The sequence below is a fragment of the Pleurodeles waltl genome, chromosome 5 (genome assembly GCF_031143425.1).
Source record: "Pleurodeles waltl isolate 20211129_DDA chromosome 5, aPleWal1.hap1.20221129, whole genome shotgun sequence".
NCBI lineage: Eukaryota > Metazoa > Chordata > Amphibia > Caudata > Salamandridae > Pleurodeles > Pleurodeles waltl.
The window spans coordinates 1,873,144,492-1,873,171,696 of NC_090444.1; the positions used below are offsets into that span (position 1 = coordinate 1,873,144,492).

At 49.3% G+C, this 27,205-nt stretch overlaps 1 protein-coding gene across 3 annotated transcripts in view; it reads right to left on the reverse strand.

Moving 5' to 3' along the window:
* PPP2R5D (protein phosphatase 2 regulatory subunit B'delta) overlaps positions 1–27,205 on the reverse strand; it is a 501,712-nt gene that overhangs the window by 125,679 nt on the left and 348,828 nt on the right. For all 3 annotated transcript variants that reach the window (XM_069236432.1, XM_069236433.1, XM_069236434.1), the window contains exon 11: positions 2,638–2,808. In XM_069236432.1, the coding sequence (XP_069092533.1) occupies positions 2,638–2,808 (171 nt within the window). The remainder of the gene's footprint in view (positions 1–2,637; positions 2,809–27,205) is intronic.

The window sequence follows — 27,205 nt, forward strand, 5'->3', positions numbered from 1 at the left end:
GGTGCCATGCCAGCCTCTCACTGCCTATGCAGTATAGGTAAGACACCCCTCTAGCAGGCCTTACAGCCCTAAGGCAGGGTGCACTATACCATAGGTGAGGGTACCAGTGCATGAGCACTGTGCCCCTACAGTGTCTAAACAAAACCTTAGACATTGTAAGTGCAGGGTAGCCATAAGAGTATATGGTCTGGGAGTCTGTTTTACACGAACTCCACAGCACCATAATGGCTACACTGAAAACTGGGAAGTTTGGTATCAAACTTCTCAGCACAATAAATGCACACTGATGCCAGTGTACATTTTATTGTAAAATACACCACAGAGGGCACCTTAGAGGTGCCCCCTGAAACTTAACCAACTATCTGTGTAGGCTGACTGGTTCCAGCAGCCTGCCACACTAGAGACATGTTGCTGGCCCCATGGGGAGAGTGCCTTTGTCACTCTGAGGCCAGTAACAAAGCCTGCACTGGGTGGAGATGCTAACACCTCCCCCAGGCAGGAGCTGTAACACCTGGCGGTGAGCCTCAAAGGCTCACCCCTTTGTCACAGCCCAGCAGGGCACTCCAGCTTAGTGGAGTTGCCCGCCCCCTCCGGCCACGGCCCCCACTTTTGGCGGCAAGGCTGGAGGGAACAAAGAAAGCAACAAGGAGGAGTCACTGGCCAGTCAGGACAGCCCCTAAGGTGTCCTGAGCTGAAGTGACTCTAACTTGTAGAAATCCTCCATCTTGCAGATGGAGGATTCCCCCAATAGGGTTAGGATTGTGACCCCCTCCCCTTGGGAGGAGGCACAAAGAGGGTGTACCCACCCTCAGGGCTAGTAGCCATTGGCTACTAACCCCCCAGACCTAAACACGCCCTTAAATTTAGTATTTAAGGGCTACCCTGAACCCTAGAAAATTAGATTCCTGCAACTACAAGAAGAAGGACTGCCCAGCTGAAAACCCCTGCAGCGGAAGACCAGAAGACGACAACTGCCTTGGCTCCAGAAACTCACCGGCCTGTCTCCTGCCTTCCAAAGATCCTGCTCCAGCGACGCCTTCCAAAGGGACCAGCGACCTCGACATCCTCTGAGGACTGCCCCTACTTCGAAAAGACAAGAAACTCCCGAGGACAGCGGACCTGCTCCAAGAAAGGCTGCAACTTTGTTTCCAGCAGCTTTGAAAGAACCCTGCAAGCTCCCCGCAAGAAGCGTGAGACTTGCAACACTGCACCCGGCGACCCCGACTCGGCTGGTGGAGATCCAACACCTCAGGAGGGACCCCAGGACTACTCTGATACTGTGAGTACCAAAACCTGTCCCCCCTGAGCCCCCACAGCGCCGCCTGCAGAGGGAATCCCGAGGCTTCCCCTGACCGCGACTCTTTGAATCCAAAAGTCCCGACGCCTGGGAGAGACCCTGCACCCGCAGCCCCCAGGACCTGAAGGACCGGACTTTCACTGGAGAAGTGACCCCCAGGAGTCCCTCTCCCTTGCCCAAGTGGAGGTTTCCCCGAGGAACCCCCCCCTTGCCTGCCTGCAGCGCTGAAGAGATCCCGAGATCTCTCATAGACTAACATTGCGAACCCGACGCCTGTTCCTACACTGCACCCGGCCGCCCCCGCGCTGCTGAGGGTGAAATTTCTGTGTGGACTTGTCCCCCCCCCGGTGCCCTACAAAACCCCCCTGGTCTGCCCTCCGAAGACGCGGGTACTTACCTGCAAGCAGACCGGAACCGGGGCACCCCCTTCTCTCCATTCTAGCCTATGTGTTTTGGGCACCACTTTGAACTCTGCACCTGACCGGCCCTGAGCTGCTGGTGTGGTGACTTTGGGGTTGCTCTGAACCCCCAACGGTGGGCTACCTTGGACCAAGAACTGAACCCTGTAAGTGTCTTACTTACCTGGTAAAACTAACAAAAACTTACCTCCCCCAGGAACTGTGAAAATTGCACTAAGTGTCCACTTTTAAAACAGCTATTTGTCAATAACTTGTAAAGTATACATGCAATTTTTATGATTTGAAGTTCCTAAAGTACTTACCTGCAATACCTTTCGAATGAGATATTACATGTAGAATTTGAACCTGTGGTTCTTAAAAATAAACTAAGAAAAGATATTTTTCTATATAAAAACCTATTGGCTGGATTTGTCTCTGAGTGTGTGTACCTCATTTATTGTCTATGTGTATGTACAACAAATGCTTAACACTACTCCTTGGATAAGCCTACTGCTCGACCACACTACCACAAAATAGAGCATTAGTATTATCTATTTTTACCACTATTTTACCTCTAAGGGGAACCCTTGGACTCTGTGCATGCTATTCCTTACTTTGAAATAGCACATACAGAGCCAACTTCCTACATCTGTGATACACAACTTTCTGCACATCACGAGTGTGTCACACTTCTGAGCAAAGACACTTCCACCTCACTTTACATTCTGATTTACTCTTGGATCAAATTTGTAAATATAAATGATTATCTTATCATAAAAAACAATGACTATTTAACTTCGATGATGTTTTGTTGTTCGGCACCACTGTACTCTTCTTTAAAGGGTCTCCAGCAATCCAGGAGTTCCCTTGTGTTTTAGTACTAGATTTGTGTGAAGCGCGTGAACGTCTCGACTCCCACAAGGCTCGGCTGTCACAACGTACCTGGAAGTGAGGGCTGGAGACGCACTTGGCGAGCTGTCGAAAGAGAGGTTCCATGACTTTCACAAACTCGGAGGGCTCAATGACATCTAGGATCTCTTCCAACTCATTCAAGAACATCACCTCCTTGGGGCTGTGCGTCTTCGGCCAGAACTTTAGCAAGCCCACGATAACCTACGGAGGGAGGAGAGCAGCAGTCATACCAGGCACGGGTGTCAATAAAATAAGAGCTCCCTTACATTACTTCATTCACAATTTTACATCGCTAAACACAGCAGTAACACTTTCCAGGCTTCATTCCTGCTACGCACTTGGATTCTACAGTGGTTGAGCGCTCTACGCAAGTTTAAGATAAAGTGCACGCTCTAGGACACATCAGGGTAAACAAAGACAAACATCAAAACAAGAAGTGAGAAAAAGTGTAAGAGGCTGGTCTGGTGGACACTTATGGTGTTGACACCTTATACCAGGTCCAGGCAACCCCTATTAGTGAATGAAGGCAGTGTCTACGAAGCCCGGTGTCTCTAGAGGTAGCTGTGGTGAGCAGCCAAGACTTTACTAGGAGGAGTGTGAAGCACTTGCAATACCGCAGTAGTCACTCAGTAACTCATCACACATGAAACGAACCACACAGTCTTGAAAAAAATAAAGGTACTTTATTACATATACACAAAACTAGGCAATCACCCCTCTCTGGAGGCAAGTACACACAAAATATACACAGGTAAGTACTAGGAATTAGCTTAAAAACATTGGAAATAGCAAGGGCCCTATAGAGGGGCCAAACCATATACTAAAATAATGGAATACAAGAACGGGTCCCCCACCAGAGGATATGAAGTCATTAGCCAAGGGCTGGGGGCATATGGAACCCAAAGAGGTGAGTATTTAGATGACCCGCAGCGACCAGGAGAGCAGAGGTAAGTTAGCTAGTGTTCCATCGGTTGACATGGGGATTTAGGATTGGAGCAATGCAAGAACAGGACCAGACACATGCAAATGCAAGTTGGAGGTGAAGAAGATTTGCAGGACTGGAGAGGACCAGCAAGGTCCTGGGACTCGACCCTTGGAAGACAGACGAGCCAGCAGAAGCCTACAGAGCCCCCACGAGCAACCACTGGCAGCAGGCACAGGAGTCGCAGTGAGGCCCAGGCAGCACACCTGAAGAGGAGTCCCACATCGCTGGAGCAGCGGAGAGGAGACTGTCCCTGCAGAGGTAGAGTGCTGGAGGCCGTGGCTACACAGAGCCTGAAGAGCCCTTGAAGAGTCAACAAGCCTTGGTTGCTACAACAGTCGTGGTGCATAGGGATTCAGTCATGGAGGAAGAGGCAAGGGCTCACTATCTCCAAAGTTGGACAGAAGGTAGAGAGGACCCAGGGCACTCCTCAAAACCACCACTTGTTTTGGAGAAACTTCGCAGATCCAGAGAACAGCAGATCTCAGGAGCCGGACGTTGTTGCCTTAAGTACCTGCAGGTGCAGGGGAGTGACTCCTTCACTCCAAGGGTGGTTCCTGCCTGCTTCTTTGGTGTAGCTGAAGTCTTACCAACGCCAGAGGATGCACAGTGTGGAAACATTGCAAAGTGCTGACAGGAGCCACGGAAACAATGTTGCAGGGCGAGGTTGTCTATGTGTTGCAGTCTTGTTCAGTTCCTGTGAAGTCCAGCAGCGGCTACAGTGGCCACGGGCAAAAGAGGTTGTTGCAGAGGAGTCCTGGTGGAGTCTTGCACGTGGAATCTGGGGACCCACTCGCCAGGGAGTCCCTAAATAGCCTAAAAAGGGACTTGGTTATTTTGCAAGGTGATCACCTATTAAAGGTGGGTCACTGACGTCACCTGCATAACCAGACCACGCTGATGCTCCCAGGGGCCTTTGCCCATCTTGGTTTCAGGGTGGCAGAATCAAGTGGCTGCCTGGATGAACTCTGGGCACCACCCCTAGGGTGAGTATGGACAGGGAAGTGGTCACTCCCCTTTCCTTTGTGTAGTTTTGCATCACATCAGGGACCGGGGGTCCCTAGACTGGTGCAAACTGGATTATGCAAGGAGAGCACAAAATGTGCCCTTCAAAGCAAGCCGGTGACGTGGGGAGGCTACCCCTCCGCAGCCCTGTAACACCTATTTCCAAGGGAGAAGAGGATGCATGTAGGAAGTTGGCTCTGTATGTACTATTTCAAAGTAAGAAATACCGTGCACAGAGTCCAAGGCTTCCCCTTAGAGGTAAGATAGTGGCAAAAAGAGATAATTCTAATGCTCTATTTTGTGGTAGTTTGGTCGAGCAGTTGGCTTATCAGAGGGTAGTGTTAAGCATTTATTGTACACATACAGGCAATAAATGAGGAACACACACTCAAAGACAATTCCAGGCCAATAGGTTTTTATATAGAAAAATATATTTTCTTAGTTTATTTTAAGAACCACAGGTTCAAGATTTACAGGTAATACTTTAAATGAAAGGTATTTCACTCAGGTATTCTAGGAACTTTGAATAATTACAATAGCATGTACAGTTTTGACAAAAATGGCAATAAGCTATTTTAAAAGTGGACACAGTGCAAAGATCACAGTTCCTGGGGGAGGTAAGTATTTGTTAGGTTCACAGGTAAGTAAAGCACTTACAGGGTTCAAAGTTGGGTCCAAGTTAGCCCACCGTTGCGAGTTCAAGGCAACCCCAAAGTTACCACACCAGCTGCTCAGGGCCGGTCAGGTGCAGAGGTCAAAGTGGTGCCCAAAACTCATAGGCTTCAATGGAGATAGGGGTGCCCCAGTTCCAGTCTGCCAGTAGGTAAGTACCCACGTCCTCGGAGGGCAGAAAAGGGGGTTTTTATAGGGCACCGGTGGGGGGGCACAAGCAGGCACAGAAAGTACACCGTCAACGGCACAGGGGCGGCCAGGTGCAGAGTGCAAACAGGCGTTGGGTTTTCAATAGGAATCAATGGGGAGACCCGGGGGTCTCTTCAACGATGCAGGCAGGCACAGGGGGGGGCTCCTCGGGGTAGCCACCACCTGGGCTAGGCAGAGGGTTGCCTGGGGGTCGCTCCTGCAATGGAGTTTGGTTCCTTCAGGTCCTGGGGGCTGCGGGTGCAGTGTGGTTTCCAGGCGTCGGGTTCCTTGAAGCAGGCAGTCACGGTCAGGGGGAGCCTCGGGATTTCCTCTGCAGGCGTCGCTGTGGGGACTCGGGGGGGGAGTCAACTCTGGCTACTTACGGGCTCGCAGTCGGGGAGTCCTCCCTGTAGAGTTCATTTTCCGCAGGTCGAGCTGGGAGTGTCGAGTGCAGAGTGGACAGACTCACGCTTCCGACTGGAAACGTGTGGTCTTTAAAAGTTGCTACTTTGTTTCAAAAAGTTGCAGTTTCTTGAACAGGGCCGCTGTTCTTGGGAGTTTCTTGGTCCTTTAGATGCAGGCTAGTCCTCTGAGGTTTCAGAGGTCGCTGGACCCTGTTGGATGCGTCGCTGTTGCAGTTTTTCTTCAAAGTAGGGAGACAGGCCGGTAGGGCTGGGGCCAAATCAGTTGTCGTCCCCGTCTTCACTGCTGGGCTTCAGGTCAGCAGTCCTTCTTCTTCTTTAGGTTGCAGGAATCTGTCTTCCTCGGTTCTGGGAGCCCCTAAATGCTCCATTTAGGGGTGTGTTTAGGTCTGGGAGGACAGTAGCCAATGGCTACTGGCCCCAAGGGTGGCTACACTCTCTCTGTGCCTCCTCCCTGTGGGGAGGGGGGCACATCCTTAATCCTATTGGGGGGAATCCTCCTTCCACAAGATGGAGGATTTCTAAAAGTAAGTCAGCTCAGCTCAGGACATCTTAGGGGCTTGTCCTGACTGGGGGATGACTCCTCCTTGTTTTTCTCATTATCTCCTCCAGCCTTGCCACCAAAAGTGGGGGCAGAGGCCGGAGGGGTGGGCATCTCCACTGGCTGGGATGCCCTGTGGCGCTGTAACAAAGGGGGAGAGTCTTTGAGGCTCACCGCCAGGTGTTACAGTTCCTGCAGGGGGAGGTGAGAAGCACCTCCACCCAGTACAGGCTTTGTTCCTGGCCACAGAGTGAGAAAGGCACTCTCCCCATGTGGCCAGCAACATGTCTGGTGTGTGGCAGGCTGGTAAAAACTAGACAGCCTACACTGGAAGTTGGGTATGTTTTCAGGGGGCATCTCTAAGATGCCCTCTGGTTGTATTTTTACAATAAAGTGCACACTGGCATCAGTGTGCATTTATTGTGCTGAGAAGTTTGATACCAAACTTCCCAGTTTTCAGTGTAGCCATTATGGTGCTGTGGAGTTCGTGTTTGACAGACTCCCAGACCATATACTCTTATGGCTACCCTGCACTTACAATGTCTAAGGTTTTGTTTATAGACTGTGGGGGCAAAGTGCTCATGCACCTATGCTCTCACCTGTGGTATAGTGCACCCTGCCTTAGGGCTGTAAGGCCTGCTAGAGGGGTGACTTTTCTATGCCATAGGCAGTGTGAGGTTGGCATGGCACTCTGAGGGGAGTGCCATGTCGACTTAGTCATTTTCTCCCCACCAGCACAGACAAGCTGGCAAGCAGTGTGTATGTGCTGAGTGAGGGGTCCCCAGGGTGGCACAAGATATGCTGCAGCCCTTAGGGACCTTCCCTGGCATCAGGGCCCTTGGTACCAGGGGTACCAGTTACAAGGGACTTACCTGGATGCCAGGGGGTGCCAATTGTGGAAACAAAAGTACAGGTTAGGGAAAGAACACTGGTGCTGGGGCCTGGTTAGCAGGATCCCAGCACACTTTCAAATCATAACTTGGCATCAGCAAAGGCAAAAAGTCAGGGGGTAACCATGCCAAGGAGGCATTTCCTTACAATGCACCTCTCTCCCACAGGAAACCCTTTGTTCTGCCTTCCCCTGCGTAAGCTGCTCAAGCAGCAGGAGGGCAGAATCCTGTCTGAGGGGCTGCAGCAGCGTCGGCGGCTCGCAGACCTTGGAAGACTGGTAGGAGCAATGCTGGGGGATCCTCTAAGGAGTCTCCAGAGTGCATGGAATCATACAAACAATACTGGCAACATTATTAGGGTATCATTCCAACATGCTTGATATCAACATACCTAGGCTCGGAGTTACCATTATGTAGGTGGGCCATAGGTAGTGCCCTATGGCCAGTACATAACTAAAATGGCTTCCCCACACTAAAAGTCCAGGGACATCTAACTGGAGCTCGTAGGGGCACCTCCGCTCTTGTAGGGGTGCTCACACACACAGGGAGCTGCACCCTGCCCACTGGGCTAGAAGGGCCTACCATAGGGGTGACTTACAGTGACCTGGTGCAGTGACCAGCAGTGAAAGGGTGCATGCACCCTTTCACACAGGCTGCAATGGCAGGCCTGCACAGCCAGTTTGCATGGACTCCCATGGGTGGCATAATACATGCTGCAGCCCGTGGGGGACCCCTGGACTACCAATGCCCAGGGTACCTAAGTACCACACACCAGGGACTTATAGGGGTACATCAGTATGCCAATTGTGGGGTGTAAAGGGCACAAACCAAAGGAGAGCGCACAATTACTGGGGTCCTGGTTAGCAGGATCCTAGTGAAAACAGTCTAAGCATACTGATAACATGGAAAAAGTGGGGGTAACCATGCCAAAAAGAGTGACTTTCCTACAAAACGTACGTGAAATGAAGGACGATACAAATTACTTACCCATAAGTCTTTTACAAAAGCACGTGTGTTAAAAGATATTGTACAATGCCGCAGCTCAGTGGTTCGGTCCAGAACGGACATCAGTATTCTTTTTAAACTGAACAACAGGGTGGGTGTCTACTGAGGACATGTAAACAGAGACCACGTGGTGTCTTCTCCCAGATCCATGAAAGAGCCCCCAGAGTGGAGCCGCGGTAATAGTTATCTTTAGTTTGCGCCTTTTATTTAAAAAATTCTCTACATATCCTAAGGAGGCTTGGAGATCACCTAGTAGTCTATGAGAAAAAGGCTACGAACCTCATGGGGTGCAGCCATTTAGGGCAAAGCACTAGGGTAACCAAGAGGAAGTGCTTGCCAGAGTGAAACAAGACTTTGTGCCCACCCTACCTAGCTAGTAAGTGGCACAGAGAGATGAGCATGGCATGTGTGATCCTATGGAGCACAGACTATCACTACAAGGGCCACTATGATTCCTAAAGTTTACTCTTATGTACAAGACTTCCCCAGTCCACCAGCTTCTAGGGCAGATTTTAAAGCCCAAGACTTGAGTTGATGAAGACTGACAATAGATACACCAATTTTACTTCACAATTTCTGTGGACTTAGATACGGATGAGCAGTATCCCCTATAACTGCTCCACAGCTGACAGAATACAAAGCGAGACTTACAAGAGGTGGTTTTGGTCTTGCAGTTGTTACTAGCACGGGAAGCCTATGGCCAGTGACAGTGACATTTATTCTGTCTGAGGAGGTGCTTAGCAGTTCCATGCATGGTTTCCAGGTTACCGTTCTTGCTTCTGGACACCTCTAGAAAATAAAGTGACTGTCCATGCGACTGTTGGCAAGCGGTTCGCAGCAGGCCCCCCAGATGTCTTCAGAAACCTTGTCCCAATAGCCACATACCCACCGACTTCCCCAGGCGTACATGGGATAGAAGGCTGTAGCCGAGTGTCGCACATTGACATGGCTTCAAACGCTCATTCACACAGAGGCTTGTCAAACTGGAGGAAGCATCGAGAGGAAAGAACATTATGAAACCCACGTTCAACATGGGGCACTTCTCTGCAGAACCAAACTGCGAGAGAGACAGCTTTTAGGCTATGACAAAAACTCCTGGGAATGATGCCGGAGACCGAGGAAAGAGAAGTAACAACAAAAATGTATCTTGCAAGTCCCTCTTCGAATTCAGTGGTGGCCAAGCCTTCAAATGCACTGTGGACTAGATAACTAAGTGAACTTCTCAAATTTTCATATATAATGAGACTTTCCAACTAGGAGAACAAATAAATGCCTCAAAAAGTTTTCTATTGAACCAGTTTGTCATTAAAGTTAATATAGGTGGCAAAGACTACCAAAGATCCACAACCGTACATCCGGATGTAGCCTGTAGGATAACCACAAATGGTCACAGATTAGCTCGGGCGCTAACCTCAGTAACTGCGGGTCATTATGTGAACAAATCCTGCTGATGAGGCAGCCGATCCCCTGGATGTGCGGAAGATGGAAAAAGAAAACAAAGTAACTGGAAAGGAGCCAGGAATAATCCAACATTAAAAGGAACTGGGAGTTTGTGGCTGATGATGGGAGAAGCAGAAATATGAAATAATGAAATATGAAAATGAATCCAGAGCAACATATAGACTTTTCTCTATTTTTGTTTCCTGGCAGTCAGAAGAAGCCCTCTTTGCATTATGACACCTCAAGGGCTTGTCAGTTGAAGGTCGGTGGCATGATCGGGTAGCATCAGCGCCTTGAGTCCCTATGGGTGATGAGCCACGCTTTACAAATCCTTGATTGACTGACTGATTGATCGGGTGAGTTTTGAGGTTTGCTGATGAGGCCATGGGGTGGACAGCATTGGGAAGTCCAGCAGAAAGTTCATTACGTTGGAACAGGTCCATGACATAATTTGTCGTCGTTCCTGGGATTCGTCTTGTGTTGCCTGGGAGCAGCAGTACTCCTAGTGTGTGCTTGGTGCTGGGTAGGCGGGTCCTGATCCTTCCTGGTCTTTGTAGCTGAGCAGATGTGAGAAGTGGAAGTTCCTTGGCAGGGCAGTCTGCTTCAAGCACATCTAACCAGTCAAACTACACTGCTACCACTTTCCAATGCATGTCTGCGATGGACTTGTGTACGGCCTCCGTTCCTCAGGCTGGACACCTCCTTGCGCTGAGGAGAAACCGGAACCTAAACCAAAGCTCTCCACTTCTTGAGTCTTTAGCCACGCTTCCTTCGAATGGTCAGACTGGAGGGGGTTCGGCCATATATCTCCGCTGCATCCGATGGGAGAGCCAAAATATGTTATGTTCTTATGCTACAAAGTTTTCTAGAGCACACGTTCACCGATAGGTTTCTAGGTGCTAAGGTAAATAAAACGTAACATACAACAGATCCTTGTTCATATGCCAGCCTGAAAAGCCGTGTATTAATTTTCTGAAAGCCGTATCGCAAGAACAGAGTCTGATTAACAAATCAGCGTTAAGTTTTAATTGATTGTCATTCATCCAGTCGCGAATAAATAGTGTTGTTTTTGGAAGGAGATTGCACATTCAGGGGAGCTATCGATGGTAAAGATGAATTAGCAATCGTCAGCACAGGTGGATACCTTGACCCTCTTTTGATTCAGGGAATGCACCAGTGGGCACTGTATAAAGTAAAAAGATGAGATGGGGGGGACAGAGAACAAGCCTGAGGGACACAACAGAACAAACTGACTTAGATGAATAAAAGGAGGAGAGCTTGACCACCTGCGACCGGTCCTTCAAGCACTCGACCCAATCTCGATGCACGTCTGCTCTCAGATAAGAGTTGATGACTTACCTCCATAGGTCAGACTCTTCCATGCCATCCCACCTCCATACGTCAGACTCTTCCATACCGTCACATCTCAATAAATCAGGCTCCTCCATGCCATCTCCATAGGTCAGATTCTTCCATACAGTCTCATCTCCATAGGTCAGACTCTTCCATATCGTCCCATCTCCATAGGTCAGACTCTTCCATACCATCCCATATCCACATGTAAGATTCTTCCATACCCTCCCGTCTCCAAAGGTCAGACTCTTCCATACTGTCCCATATCCACAGGCCAGACTCTTTCATACTGTCACATCTTCATAGGTCATGCTTCCATACCATTTCCATAGGTCTTACATACTGTCCCACCTCCGTAGGTCAGACTCATCCATGCCGTACCATTTCCATAGTTCAAACTCTTCCATACCGTCCCATCTCCATAGGTCAGACTCTTCCATACCCTCCAATATCCATAGGCCAGACTCTTCCTTCCCATCTCCACAGGTCAGACACTTCAATCCCATCCCATCTCCATAGATCAGGCTCCTCCATACCATCTCCATAGGTCAGACTCTTCCATACCGTCCCCATCTCCACAGGCCAGACTCTTCCATCCCACCTCCATAGTTTAGACTCTTCCATGCCGTCCCACCTCCATACGGCAGACTCTTTCATACCGTCCCATTTCCACAGCTCAGCCTCTTCCATAACATCTCTATAGGTCAGACTTTTCCATACCGTCTCATCTCAATAAATCAGGATCCTCCATGCCATATCCATAGGTCAGACTCTTCCATACCATCCCACCTCCACAGGCCTGACTCTTCCATACGTCCCATCTCCATAGTTCAGACTCTTCCATACAGTCCCATCTCCATAGGCCAGACTCTTCCATACTGCCCCATCTCCATAGGCCAGACTCTTCCATACTGCCCCATCTCCATAGGCCAGACTCTTCCATACTGCCCCATCTCCATAGGCCAGACTCTTCCATACTGCCCCATCTCCATAGGCCAGAGTCTTCCATACTGCCCCATCTCCATATGTCAGATTATTCCATACCCTCCCATCTCCCTAGGTCAGACTCATCCATCCCACCTCCACAGGTCAGGCTCTTCCATCCCACCTCCACAGGTCAGGCTCTTCCATCCCACCTCCACAGGCCAGGCTCTTCCATCCCACCCCCACAGGCCAGGCTCTTCCATCCCACCCCCACAGGCCAGGCTCTTCCATCCCACCCCCACAGGCCAGGCTCTTCCATCCCACCCCCACAGGCCAGGCTCTTCCATCCCACCCCCACAGGCCAGACTCTTCCATCCCACCCCCACAGGCCAGACTCTTCCATCCCACCCCCACAGGCCAGACTCTTCCATCCCACCCCCACAGGCCAGACTCTTCCATCCCACCCCCACAGGCCAGACTCTTCCATCCCACCCCCACAGGCCAGACTCTTCCATCCCACCCCCACAGGCCAGACTCTTCCATCCCACCCCCACAGGCCAGACTCTTCCATCCCACCCCCACAGGCCAGACTCTTCCATCCCACCCCCACAGGCCAGACTCTTCCATCCCACCCCCACAGGCCAGACTCTTCCATCCCACCCCCACAGGCCAGACTCTTCCATCCCACCCCCACAGGCCAGACTCTTCCATCCCACCCCCACAGGCCAGACTCTTCCATCCCACCCCCACAGGCCAGACTCTTCCATCCCACCCCCACAGGCCAGACTCTTCCATCCCACCCCCACAGGCCAGACTCTTCCATCCCACCCCCACAGGCCAGACTCTTCCATCCCACCCCCACAGGCCAGACTCTTCCATCCCACCCCCACAGGCCAGACTCTTCCATCCCACCCCCACAGGCCAGACTCTTCCATCCCACCCCCACAGGCCAGACTCTTCCATCCCACCCCCACAGGCCAGACTCTTCCATCCCACCCCCACAGGCCAGACTCTTCCATCCCACCCCCACAGGCCAGACTCTTCCATCCCACCCCCACAGGCCAGACTCTTCCATCCCACCCCCACAGGCCAGACTCTTCCATCCCACCCCCACAGGCCAGACTCTTCCATCCCACCCCCACAGGCCAGACTCTTCCATCCCACCCCCACAGGCCAGACTCTTCCATCCCACCCCCACAGGCCAGACTCTTCCATCCCACCCCCACAGGCCAGACTCTTCCATCCCACCCCCACAGGCCAGACTCTTCCATCCCACCTCCACAGGCCAGACTCTTCCATCCCACCTCCACAGGCCAGACTCTTCCATCCCACCTCCACAGGCCAGACTCTTCCATCCCACCTCCACAGGCCAGACTCTTCCATCCCACCTCCACAGGCCAGACTCTTCCATCCCGCCTCCACAGGCCAGACTCTTCCATCCCGCCTCCACAGGCCAGACTCTTCCATCCCGCCTCCACAGGCCAGACTCTTCCATCCCGCCTCCACAGGCCAGACTCTTCCATCCCGCCTCCACAGGCCAGACTCTTCCATCCCGCCTCCACAGGCCAGACTCTTCCATCCCGCCTCCACAGGCCAGACTCTTCCATCCCGCCTCCACAGGCCAGACTCTTCCATCCCGCCTCCACAGGCCAGACTCTTCCATCCCGCCTCCACAGGCCAGACTCTTCCATCCCACCTCCACAGGCCAGACTCTTCCATCCCACCTCCACAGGCCAGACTCTTCCATCCCACCTCCACAGGCCAGACTCTTCCATCCCACCTCCACAGGCCAGACTCTTCCATCCCACCTCCACAGGCCAGACTCTTCCATCCCACCTCCACAGGCCAGACTCTTCCATCCCACCTCCACAGGCCAGACTCTTCCATCCCACCTCCACAGGCCAGACTCTTCCATCCCACCTCCACAGGCCAGACTCTTCCATCCCACCTCCACAGGCCAGACTCTTCCATCCCACCTCCACAGGCCAGACTCTTCCATCCCACCTCCACAGGCCAGACTCTTCCATCCCACCTCCACAGGCCAGACTCTTCCATCCCACCTCCACAGGCCAGACTCTTCCATCCCACCTCCACAGGCCAGACTCTTCCATCCCACCTCCACAGGCCAGACTCTTCCATCCCACCTCCACAGGCCAGACTCTTCCATCCCACCTCCACAGGCCAGACTCTTCCATCCCACCTCCACAGGCCAGACTCTTCCATCCCACCTCCACAGGCCAGACTCTTCCATCCCACCTCCACAGGCCAGACTCTTCCATCCCACCTCCACAGGCCAGACTCTTCCATCCCACCTCCACAGGCCAGACTCTTCCATCCCACCTCCACAGGCCAGACTCTTCCATCCCACCTCCACAGGCCAGACTCTTCCATCCCACCTCCACAGGCCAGACTCTTCCATCCCACCTCCACAGGCCAGACTCTTCCATCCCACCTCCACAGGCCAGACTCTTCCATCCCACCTCCACAGGCCAGACTCTTCCATCCCACCTCCACAGGCCAGACTCTTCCATCCCACCTCCACAGGCCAGACTCTTCCATCCCACCTCCACAGGCCAGACTCTTCCATCCCACCTCCACAGGCCAGACTCTTCCATCCCACCTCCACAGGCCAGACTCTTCCATCCCACCTCCACAGGCCAGACTCTTCCATCCCACCTCCACAGGCCAGACTCTTCCATCCCACCTCCACAGGCCAGACTCTTCCATCCCACCTCCACAGGCCAGACTCTTCCATCCCACCTCCACAGGCCAGACTCTTCCATCTCATCTCCACAGGTCAGATTCTTCCATACCATTTCCTTAGGTCAGACTCTTCCATCCTACATCCACAGGCCAGACTCTTCCATCCCACCTCCATAGGTCAGACTCTTCCATCCCACCTCCATAGGTCAGACTCTTCCATCCCACCTCCATAGGTCAGACTCTTCCATCCCACCTCCATAGGTCAGACTCTTCCATCCCACCTCCATAGGTCAGACTCTTCCATCCCACCTCCATAGGTCAGACTCTTCCATCCCACCTCCATAGGTCAGACTCTTCCATCCCACCTCCATAGGTCAGACTCTTCCATCCTACATCCACAGGCCAGACTCTTCCATCCCACCTCCACAGGCCAGACTCTTCCATCCCACCTCCATAGGTCAGACTCTTCCATCCCACCTCCATAGGTCAGACTCTTCCATCCCACCTCCATAGGTCAGACTCTTCCATCCCACCTCCATAGGTCAGACTCTTCCATCCCACCTCCATAGGTCAGACTCTTCCATCCCACCTCCATAGGTCAGACGCTTCCATCCCACCTCCATAGGTCAGACGCTTCCATCCCACCTCCATAGGTCAGACGCTTCCATCCCACCTCCATAGGTCAGACGCTTCCATCCCACCTCCATAGGTCAGACGCTTCCATCCCACCTCCATAGGTCAGACGCTTCCATCCCACCTCCATAGGTCAGACTCTTCCATCCCACCTCCATAGGTCAGACTCTTCCATCCCACCTCCATAGGTCAGACGCTTCCATCCCACCTCCATAGGTCAGACTCTTCCATCCCACCTCCATAGGTCAGACTCTTCCATCCCACCTCCATAGGTCAGACTCTTCCATCCCACCTCCATAGGTCAGACTCCTTCATCCCACCTCCATAGGTCAGACTCTTCCATCCCACCTCCACAGGTCAGACTCTTCCATCCCATCTCCACAGGTCAGACTCTTCCATCCCATCTCCACAGGTCAGACTCTTCCATCCCATCTCCACAGGTCAGACTCTTCCATCCCATCTCCACAGGTCAGACTCTTCCATCCCACCTTCATAGGGAAGACTGTTCCATACCTTCCCATCTCCATAGGTCAGACTCTTCCATACCATCTCCATTGGCCAGGCTCTTCCATACTGTCCCATCTATATAGGCCAGACTACTCTTCTATACTGTTCCATCTCCAAAGCTCAGATTCTTCCCTATCGTCCCATCTCTATAGGGCACTTTTCTACAATGTTTCATCTCCAAAGTTCAGATTCTTCCATACTGTCCCATCTCCATAGGTCAGACTCTTCTATACCGTCCCATCTCCAAAAGGTCAAATTCTTCTATACAGTTCTAACTCCATAAGTAGGCCAGACTTTTCCATACCATCTCATCTCCATAGGTCAGACTCTTCCATACACTACCATCTCAATAGGCCAGACTCTTCCATACCGTCCCATCTCCATAGGTTAAACTATTCCCTACCATCCCATGTCCATAGGTTAGACGCTTCCCTACCATCCCATCTCCATAGGTCATACTCTTCCATCCCACCTCCATATGTCAGACTCTTCTATACGGTCCCCCCCCCTCCGTTGCCCAGATTCTTCCATAGTGTACCATCTCCATATGTCAAATTCTTCCATACTGTCCCACTCCATAGGTCAGACTCTTGCATACTAGCCCATCTCCAAAGGTCAGACTTCTCTACCATCCTGCGGTGTAGCCATTTTAGTTCTAGCTTCATACACGTTATTTTAGCAAACTAGGCCTGCCGCTGTGCACTTTAACCTAGACATATGTTATTCAGCTTTGTTTTATTATTTTAACAATAGCTACATTTGCAGCCTTGTTTTATTTTCTCTATCTAGCTGTTCTTGCCTAGGCCAGCACTGCGTTCTTAAGACATTTCTTTCACTCTGGGCTTTTCTCAAGGATGCAGTAAAGATAGCTTGCTGGCAAAAGTGGTATGCTTTGTCTCCAATGTTCACAGAAAAATACACACTCTTACGTGGGTATCCTTTCTTGGAACATCAGCTGTTTTATTACAAAAACACTACTTTAACCTATGTACATTAGAGGGAGATTTCAGCCAGATGACCACGACTATGCAGATTGCTGACTGCTTCGCTGCAGCTTCTTATGTAGACTACAGGCCTCTTTGCTCAGGTATGAGGGGGGATGATGTCTTCCCAGGGGAACCTGTAGGGCAGAATTAGAGCTTAACATGCTGTGCTCCAACATACCCTAGGGTAGGAGCTATTCTCAACCATCTTAGTGACAATATAGTAGCGTTATTTCTATGTTTCACTATTCTTGTCACAAATTTAACCCTGTCATGCTTCATCGTCCTAGTTATTGCAATCCATGCTTTATTATCCAAGATGCAGTTACTTCTATAAAACCCCATTTAACTGTACTCTGCCTCCGATTGTCCTTGCATATGTGAGACTAATGTAACTGAGAGAAACTGATTGAGATCTGAGTGACCACGATTTCCCTGGAGTAATTTGTGTCATGAGCTCGGTTGCCCAATCATCCCTGCTCTTGGGTGGAGATGAGGCACTGTTAGTTAGCTGGAACAAAACCCAGATTAGGCTGACCAGTGTCACCTGTAGTGGGATCAGACTCAATCTCCCACAGTGCAAGTGATTCTGCCGCCCGAAACCTGTAGTCTCATTAGGATAATGAAAGCCTACGCGACATGGCACTGCCAACGTTTGGTCAGGCACTAATTTTCGGGTCCTCCTGAGTATCTCTGTCTCACTACATGCAAAAACACCTCAGTATTATATACAGAGACGTCCGTGGTATTGAGGATTTTCCTCCTCAGCTAAATAGAGAGTACCTAACTAACGCTGTAGCTTGTTCAAGCTGGAACTCTAAAAGGATAATCCCCATTTGGGGTGCTTATATCTGAACAAAAATTTACCATTCATCATGGGGAACCCGCAACAGTTAGCAATTGCAGTCAATATGCGACCACCCCTTAATGCACATTTATTGGCACATGGCCTAACTGCCCAGGGGGGTCCAGTTACATTTGTTGTAGAGGCTCATCCAGCCTAAAACAACAGACATTCTTTATTCTTGGGTCACATTTCTATCAGCTGATGAGAACACAAATACATTTCACCACTACACACCTGCAAACATACTTGCACAACATAGAGCATATGCAAATCTAGAAATACCTCTATCTTATCAAGAACATAATAATTGGCTTGATGGCGCCCTACTCCATACAATTCTACATGTTAGGTCCTCTAAGTAATGATGACCCTACTTGGCCTTTATTGGCCACATATACACCTCACCCTGCTGCACCAACCTTGACGGTAGCTGAAGTCCGTTGCTAATATGCTGAGCTTATGGCAATATACAATTACTACAGTTTGTAATGCAAACATTAAATACAAATCCAGCATGTGCTGCCCAGGTGCAATCACATGCAATAGTGCCAGGTAATCAATCCTGCGACTGTACATTCAATCATGGGTAAAGTACCTGTAAGGAAATGCCTCCTTGGCATGGTTACCCCCTGACTTTTTGCCTTTGCTGATGCTAAGTTATGATTTGAAAGTGTGCTGGGACCCTGCTAACCAGGCCCCAGCACCAGTGTTCTTTCCCTAACTTGTACTTTTGTTTCCACAATTGGCACACCCTGGCATCCAGGTAAGTCCCTTGTAACTGGTACCCCTGGTACCAAGGGCCCTGATGCCAGGGAAGATCTCTAAGGGCTGCAGCATATCTTATGCCACCCTGGGGACCCCTCACTCAGCACAGACACACTGCTTGCCAGCTTGTGTGTGCTAGTGGGGATAAAAAGATTAAGTCGACATGGCACTCCCCTCAGGGTGCCATGCAAACCTCACACTGCCTACAGGTATAGATAAGTCACCCCTCTAGCAGGCCTTACAACCCTAAGGCAGGGTGCACTATACCATAGGTGAGTGCATAACTGCATGTGCACTATGCCCCTACAGTGTCTAAGCAAACCCTTAGACATTGTAAGTGCAGGGTAGCCATAAGAGTATATGGTCTGGGAGTCTGTCATGCACAAACTCCACAGCACCATAATGGCTACACTGAAAAGTGTCAAGTTTGGTATCAAACTTCTCAGCACAATAAATGCACACTGATGCCAGTGTACATTTTACTGTAACATACACCCCAGAGGGAACCTTAGAGGTGCCCCCTGAAACCTTAACCAACTACCCGTGTAGGCTGACTGGTTTTAGCAGCCTCCCACACACCAGACATGTTGCTGGCCACATGGGGAGAGTGCCTTTGTCACTCTGTGGCTAGTAACAAAGCCTGTACTGGGTGGAGATGCTTATCACCTCCCCCTGCAGGAACTGTAACACCTGGCGGTGAGCCTCAAAGGCTCACCCCCTTTGTTACAGCACCCCAGGGCACTCCAGCTAGTGGAGTTGCCCGCCCCCTCCAGCCACGGCCCCACTTTTGGCGGCAAGGCCGGAGGAGATAATGAGAAAAACAAGGAGGAGTCACTGGCCAGTCAGGACAGCCCCTAAGGCATCCTGAGCTGAGGTGACTCTGACTTTTAGAAATCCTCCATCTTGCAGATGGAGGATTCCCTCACTAGGGATAGGAATGTGCCCCCCTCCCCTCAGGGAGGAGGCACAAAGAGGGTGTAGCCACCCTCAGGGCTAGTAGCCATTGGCTACTAACCCCCCAGACCTAAACACACCCCTAAATTCTGTATTTAGGGGCTCCCCAGAACCTAGGAACTCAGATTCCTGCAACCTAGGAAGAAGAGGACTGCTGAACTGAAAACCTGCCGAGAAGACGGAGACACAAACTGCTTCGGCCCCAGCTCTACCGGCCTGTCTCCCCACTTCTAAAGACACTGCTCCAGCGACGCGTTCCACAGGGACCAGCAACCTCTGAAACCTCAGAGGACTACCCTGCATCTAGAAGGACCAAGAACTCCCGAGGACAGCGGCTCTGTTCACCAAAGACTGCAACTTTGCAACAAAGAAGCAACTTTGAAACAACACACGTTTCCCGCCGGAAGCTTGAGACTTTGCACTCTGCACCCGACGCCCCCGGCTCGACCTGTGGAGAACAAACACCACAGGGAGGACTCCCCGGCGACTACGAGACCGTGAGTAGCCAGAGTTGACCCCCTGATCCCCCACAGCGACGCCTGCAGAGGGATTCCCGAGGCTCCCCCTGACCGAGACTGCCTGTTTCAAAGTCCAGACACCTGGTAAAGGCACTGCATCCGCAGCCCCCAGGACCTGAAGGATCCGACCTCCAGTGCAGGAGTGACCCCCAGGTGGCCCTCTCCCTTGCCCAGGTGGTGGCTACCCCGAGGAGCCCCCCCCTTGCCTGCCTCGCTGAAGAGACCCCTTGGTCTCCCATTGATTTCTATTGCGAACCCGACGCTTGTTTGCACACTGCACCCGGCCGCTGCCGTGCCGCTGAGGGTGTACTTTCTGTGTGCACTTGTGTCCCCCCCCCCCCGGTGCCCTACAAAACCCCTCCTGGTCTGCCCTCCGAAGACGCGGGTACTTACCTGCTGGCAGACTGGAACCGGTGCACCCCCTTCTCCATTGAAGCCTATGCGTTTTGGGCACCACTTTGACCTCTGCACCTGACCGGCCCTGAGCTGCTGGTGTGGTAACTTTGGGGTTGCTCTGAACCCCCAACGATGGGCTACCTTGGACCCAAACCTGAACCCCGTAGGTGGTTTACTTACCTGTAAAAACTAAAACACTTACCTCCCCAAGGAACTGTTGAAAATTGCACTAAGTGTCTAGTTTTAAAATAGCTATATGTCATTTATGTGAAAACTGTATATGCTATTTTGCTAATTCAAAGTTCCTAAGTGAAGTACCTTTCATTTAAAGTATTACTTGTAAATCTTGAACCTGTGGTTCTTAAAATAAACTAAGAAAATATATTTTTCTATATAAAAACCTATTGGCCCGGAATTGTCTGAGTGTGTGTTCCTCATTTATTGCCTGTGTGTATGTACAACAAATGCTTAACACTACCCTCTGATAAGCCTACTGCTCGACCACACTACCACAAAATAGAGCATTAGAATTATCTCTTTTTTGCCACTATCTTACCTCTAAGGGGAACCCTTGGACTCTGTGCATACTATTTCTTACTTTGAAATAGTACATACAGAGCCAACTTCCTACAGTACCCGCCAAACGAGAAGATATTCCGTTTTGGTTAGCTCAAAAAATAAATGCACTGGAAGCAGTATTTCCCCATACGGGACCTCGGGATAAGCACTGAATATTAACTATGTGCTTGACATTTGGGATGGTTCCCAAAACAGATAACTGCAATACTTGGGGCACGGTATTTGCTACGCTCTATACTACCGCACACAGTACACCGACACTTTCCAATCTACCAAAAGTGTTAAAACAGACTCAAGACAAATACAGGGCTGCCCTGGACTTGGGGATGCAACTCATGGGCAATTCTACCACAGCAGAGGTCACAATAGTTTGCCGGAATCTTCAAGAGCATCTGGGGGTCATAGCAACTGATGACTTATTACAAGTTGAAACTGTGGACCTGCGTGTCTCCACGCCTGATAGGGTGTACAAAGTAACGTTACAGTTAGTTTGGGACCGCGTCGTAAATATATATGATATTCTACTGACCGAAAGAAACTGGCCACCTGAATTTGTCCGTACTTGCCCATATGGGGAAAATGTTATCAAACCTTCTTTCTTGCCCCTTGTTCCCGGTGAGCTTGCGTAATCCTATGCCATCGATTGGGCATTGGCACAGGCACCTACGTTATATCGCAACCATGTAGGGTGCGCTAAAGATTCCCCCTATCATGTAATTTTGATTAAAAATCAACCACAACTTCAACCGCAGTATCCAATAAAACATGATGCGAAAGCACCCGTGAGGGAAATCCTCATACAATTGGAGTACCAGGGCGTAATCGAACCCTGTGTCTCACCAATGAATAATCTTTTATTCCCAGTAGCTAAACCGGACCAGTCATACATTATAATCTTAGACTATAGACATTTAAACAGTCATACACGCTCACACAGCACTTATGAACAACACAGTGAGCAAAAAATACAAAACACTGGATATTTCTAAAGGTTTCATCTTCTAAAATATAGCGCCTGAAAGTAGGGACCTAACAAGTTTCAGCGCACTAGGCTCCCAGAAATAATTTTGTTGTTTACCACAGGGGTATAAGAACAGTCTAGGACTGTTTGCAGCTCGTGTGACTTCAATATTGCACGACACGGACCCTGAAGCATTGTCCTATGTAGAAGATATCTATCTCACGGATGATGAATTACTGCAACATCGAAGACGAGTAGCCCACACTGTTGTTGGATTTGACGAATTTGGCTATAAATTAAACTTCAAAAAACAAAAATAGCCTTACTTAGCGTCCTGTTTTTGGGATACGAGCTATCAAGTGAAGGAAAGAGCCTAGCGCCACAATTCTTGGAAAAATACACACAGTTACAACTTCCAAATACTCTTTAAAAACTCCAGTCCCAATTGGGTGTCCTCAATTTAGGCAGAATTTACATTCCAGATTATGCATCACGCATAAAATCTTTATATGACTTAATATGTCCTGACTTTTCAAGTACATTTTGGACAGTCAAACACACACGTATTCTTAGAGCTTTGCAAACAGACATGCTTGCAGCACAACACTTACACACAAGGGACAATAAAAAAACACCTGGTCATCAGAGTAATTGCTGGTGCCATTGGTTTCACCTATGTAACATTCAATGAGGGTGATACAGTCCCGATTACCTACAAATCACATTTGTATTCAGCAGCAGAACAACGCTTTGCTCCCACTGAGAAAATTCTCACTGCTGTTCAGATGGCTGTCATTAAAGAAAGACCACTGGCCCACCTGGGAAACGCATTATTGTCGTATCTCCAATTCCAGCCCTAGAGGCTGTTAGCAAAGCAAGCGTACAAAACGCTAAAGCATTAAATCCACGTTGGATTCAATGGGGAACGTCTGACAGCCACTGATGTTGACTATATCTTCGACCCACAATTACAAACTCAAGAATTTTGGCAATATGATCTATAACACCCAGTTCCGGCAAATACATTCCCTATTGGTCAATATCAAAGAGTCATGTACACCGATGGCCCAGCATAACCTGCAATAGGCACAAAGCATCAATACCCTGCTGCTTGCGCAGTAGTAAGCAGCTATATGGAGGGTAATGCATTTTATCTACAACATACATTCATGCAAACCCTAGAGAATTGCACTGCACAACTGGCAGAGATAAAGTCTCTGGTGATGCCACTGGAACATACGGATCCTGCACAGCTAACACTGATTGTTTGTGATTCGTACTATTGTGTCCAGTCCTTCAATGAATATCTGTATTACTGGCGCCAGAATGGGTTCAGAGATTCTAAAGGTAACACCATTAAACACAGACTTCTGTGGGGGAAAGTAGCGGATCTGAAGGAAACGCTACAAAACGTCCATGTTGTACATACACTTGGACACCAGCGCATTGGAATACACGTTGCTGGGAATACATTGGCTGATAAAGCAGCCGAATCAGCAGTAGCTACGGCCACTGTTGCTGCAGTAACTGGTTCTGGAATGAAACCAGACAATGATAGATGGGCTGCCGTGAAAGCCACGGACAGAGGCACGCCTTTACCAAAAGCATTTCCTGCTAAATATTCCTACCGAATGGGAGGCTTCCTAGACGCAGAAGTAAAAATACCAGGTTTAGGGGTTCGGATAACACCCAATAAAGACCCAAGACCAGAGTTGATTAAAGCAGTGCATGAGGGGGTTGCATCTGCTCATGCTGGTGTGGCGGTTACAAATCATTATTGCAAGCACGTTAATGGTGGCCAGGTCTATACAAACAGACCAAGCAGTATGTCCTTTGTTGTGACATCTGCCAACAAATTAAGGGGTCCACCATCAAACACCCACGCCGAATTTCTAACAAACCATTACAATGTTTGTACTTGGACCATTGCAGTCCCCTAACAATGGACAGTGCATACAAATACATCTTAGTCACTTTTGACTCCTGCTCGCTTGGACTGTTATTAAAGATTTGCGAGTCTTTATCGGCACATATGCAGTTGCGGCTTTCGACTCGGACAGGGCCCTGCTTTCGTGTCAAGGGCATTCAGGGACGCCATGGCTTCGTTAGGGGTCCAACTGCATTACTTGTCTCCATTTCATCCTGAGGGAAAGAGTGTTGTGGAGCAACAAAACTGAGATTTGAAGCAATCCTTAACAGCCAGAGTCTTAGGTACGGGTCGTAGTTGGCTTAATGTATGGAGTCCAGAGAGCACTTAATCTGCCTAGAAGGTCCCTGGGGGGGTGGTACTCCATACAAGTGCCTATTTGGAATTCAAATGTATGTTCCAGATCTTGATGGTCCTGGCGTGAAGGTGGCAGAAAAACCTTTTGACGAAAATGAATGTGTCACTGTCTTGCAGGAATTACAACAGTTCCGTGACGAAAATGCTTCTGCCAGTGCTGCCTCCATAGGAATTAAGGATGTACCAATAACTCCTACCGGCTGGATTCCAAAGGTTGGGGATCTAATACGTGAAAAAGTTGCTGTGAAAAAGGAGTTTGGTCCTTCTTATCGTACACCGGTCCCAGTCCTGGAAATACTCAGTACCAGAACTGTCATTTAGAACTGTTGCCTGGTGCTAAAGAAAACTGCTTTATATCTATCTACAATATCAAGTTACACCACGTGGCCGATCCTGCACAGCAGGCCAAGAGGAGCAACCAGTAGTTCCCGAATCCCTCTCACTACTGATCAAGATGTCACTCTACAAGTTTTGAGCAGCAACGCTGACACCTCTCTGAGCTTGGGGAGGGTGGAAAATGGTCTTGCATTATTTCCCCTAGCATCTATTACAACAAACAACACAAACTGCTGATCAATTTGATTCAACTTCTACACAGACGATGGCGTAATTTACAGTGAACCACCACGGGAAACCCCTACCAGTTCTCCATCTTCAAATACGGCTCCAGTTTTTGCACAAACTGCTTCTGGATACTTTGCCGACATCAATGACACCTTTTCAGGCTCATTTGCCTCTTCTACATCTGAACTGCCAAAAACACGCAAGCTGATAAATTGGCTTAAAACAAATTGCTTTATTTTTCCATGGAACTATCTGTGGCGTACCTTGACTGTGTTAGTTTTCCTTCTTTGGATTGGCTTTGTTATTACTTTCTTTCTATTAATAAATGGTCATTACCTTCCTGAATGATCAACAGTTTAACTGGTTGATGAGGTCCTAAAACCCCATTGTTCTTCTCACAAGGTCCTCAGAGACTGGTCTTTCGTGAACATTTCCGCTATACCAATTCCTGATGGGATTGTTTTTAGAACAAGTAGGCCTGACCCTCGCTATGTGTTCTCTGAACATGCGGGTACAGTAACAACATACAGTGTAGGAAAACTATGCCAGCAATGGTTGAAGAGTTCCTCACTAGATGCAGTTAGAGAACAGCGCATTTAATGATTCACTTTGACGTGCTGGTGGGTGGTTATTGTGGCCAATTGACACCAATGGGTGTCGAACGTTTTATAAACTACACGGGCAGTTTTTAGAACAAGTAGGCCTGACCCTCGCTGTGTGTCCTCTGAACATGCGGGTACAGTAACAACATACAGTGTAGGAAAACTATGCCAGCAATGGTTGAAGAATTCCTCACTAGATGCAGTTAGAGAACACTTCAGTCTCCTGTCTAATAACACTGACTTACAGGATTTCCTGTTAGGCCCCAGAAAACAAAGCAGAAAGCGCTTCTTATACACAGTCTATAATGAAATTCGGAAGCTTTCCCAACAAGAAGCTGCTGCCAGGTTAAGGCAAATAGACTAGAAAGATTTACCGAAAGCATTAGTTGTTGTAGATAATGTGATCAATACCCTGTCCGACAGGATATATACCTTAAACAACATTGTTTCTTCTGCAATAGACATAATACAAAGTGACATGTCCTCTTTACACCATGGACAGAACCAGCTAACGTCCATTATGCAGTTAGGCTGGACACTACAAAAACTGAAGGCAGGTCGCGTTCCCTGTCAACATGTTAGCGCAAGGCACATGTTTTTCACATTTAACACGACAACAGCTAATGGCTGAGAAAGAAGCGACTTGTCATGTTAAATATTGAAAAATTAGAAAAGTTGCCATTTACTGTGGCTAAAATACCATATGCTGAGTGGTTAATAGACGGGGTCATTAATCCGCCTATTTCAACACTTCAATTCCCGCCTGCTTAAAGCACATTCCAGCAGGCAGATATGAAAGGCTAGGTGTGGGAGCTACCCTTCTCGTACAAATGTCTCAGTGGCATGAAAGAGGTCTTTCTTAACGGTAGTGAATGCCAGACTTCTGTCAGCCATTCTATGGTTTGTAAACAGCTGTTCTTGCACAGGGCATGTAACTCTTCGGCAGCGAACTTGGCCGGCTATATGAAGGGAGTCCCAGTCCCCTTGATTAGATCTGAGTTCCAGGTGCTTTTGAACGGCAGCTATGTTCTCCTCTATGCGGAAAACTGTTGTTGGATGCCGGAATAGTTTGTCTCGTTTTGGTCTAAGATTGTTACATGCTGCGGGAACGTACTTTTTCCTCCTACACGGCAGAGTGAAGTAGCTGAGATTTGGCCCCATATTGCTACTTCAACTGTGAATTTAGACAAGTTGAGAAGACTTCAGGCTTTATTGTTTCAAAAACATGTGTCGCTCACATCTGCATGCTAGACTTATGCGCTTCAGGTTGCAGGGTCATCAGCAGAGATACAGCCCCTTTTAAGTACCAAACTTTCCGAGACACTTTAGTGAGCTTGTGGGACGAATATTTAATGCGTCCAGTACTACTAGAATCGCACATTTCTTTAAATCTGGTTTCGTTCACACCTTCTCCTCTATATTCGGCATAATACCTTCAGCCATCCACTCAATTTTCTCCAGTATTTTGGGGGGGATTTCCGATAACTTTAGCTATAATATGTGGCATTTTGCTTTTGCTACTTTATCTGCGCAATGGCTGTCCCGTCACAACAAGGTGGACAAAGCGCTTCCACAAGCGCAGCTGTGTCTTGAGCACATGATGCAGTATTTTGGAGTAACACTCCTGGAGCAATTGGAATGTGACTGGTCTCTGTCATTCAGACCAGTTTTGCATTGTGTGCAGCCCGTATTTTGGTGCCTCTGGTGCTCGTTCGAACATGCACTGAAAAAGTTTGTCTTTCTACACAGTGCTTGCTTTCATTGGACGCTGATCTGTTGATGTTCTCGCTGAGGGCTCATTACCAGATATGCACGTTGAGGGTGCGTTTGCTACGGGAACCTGCTTATGAGTTGCCCTTTGTGGATTATGCAGCTCTAA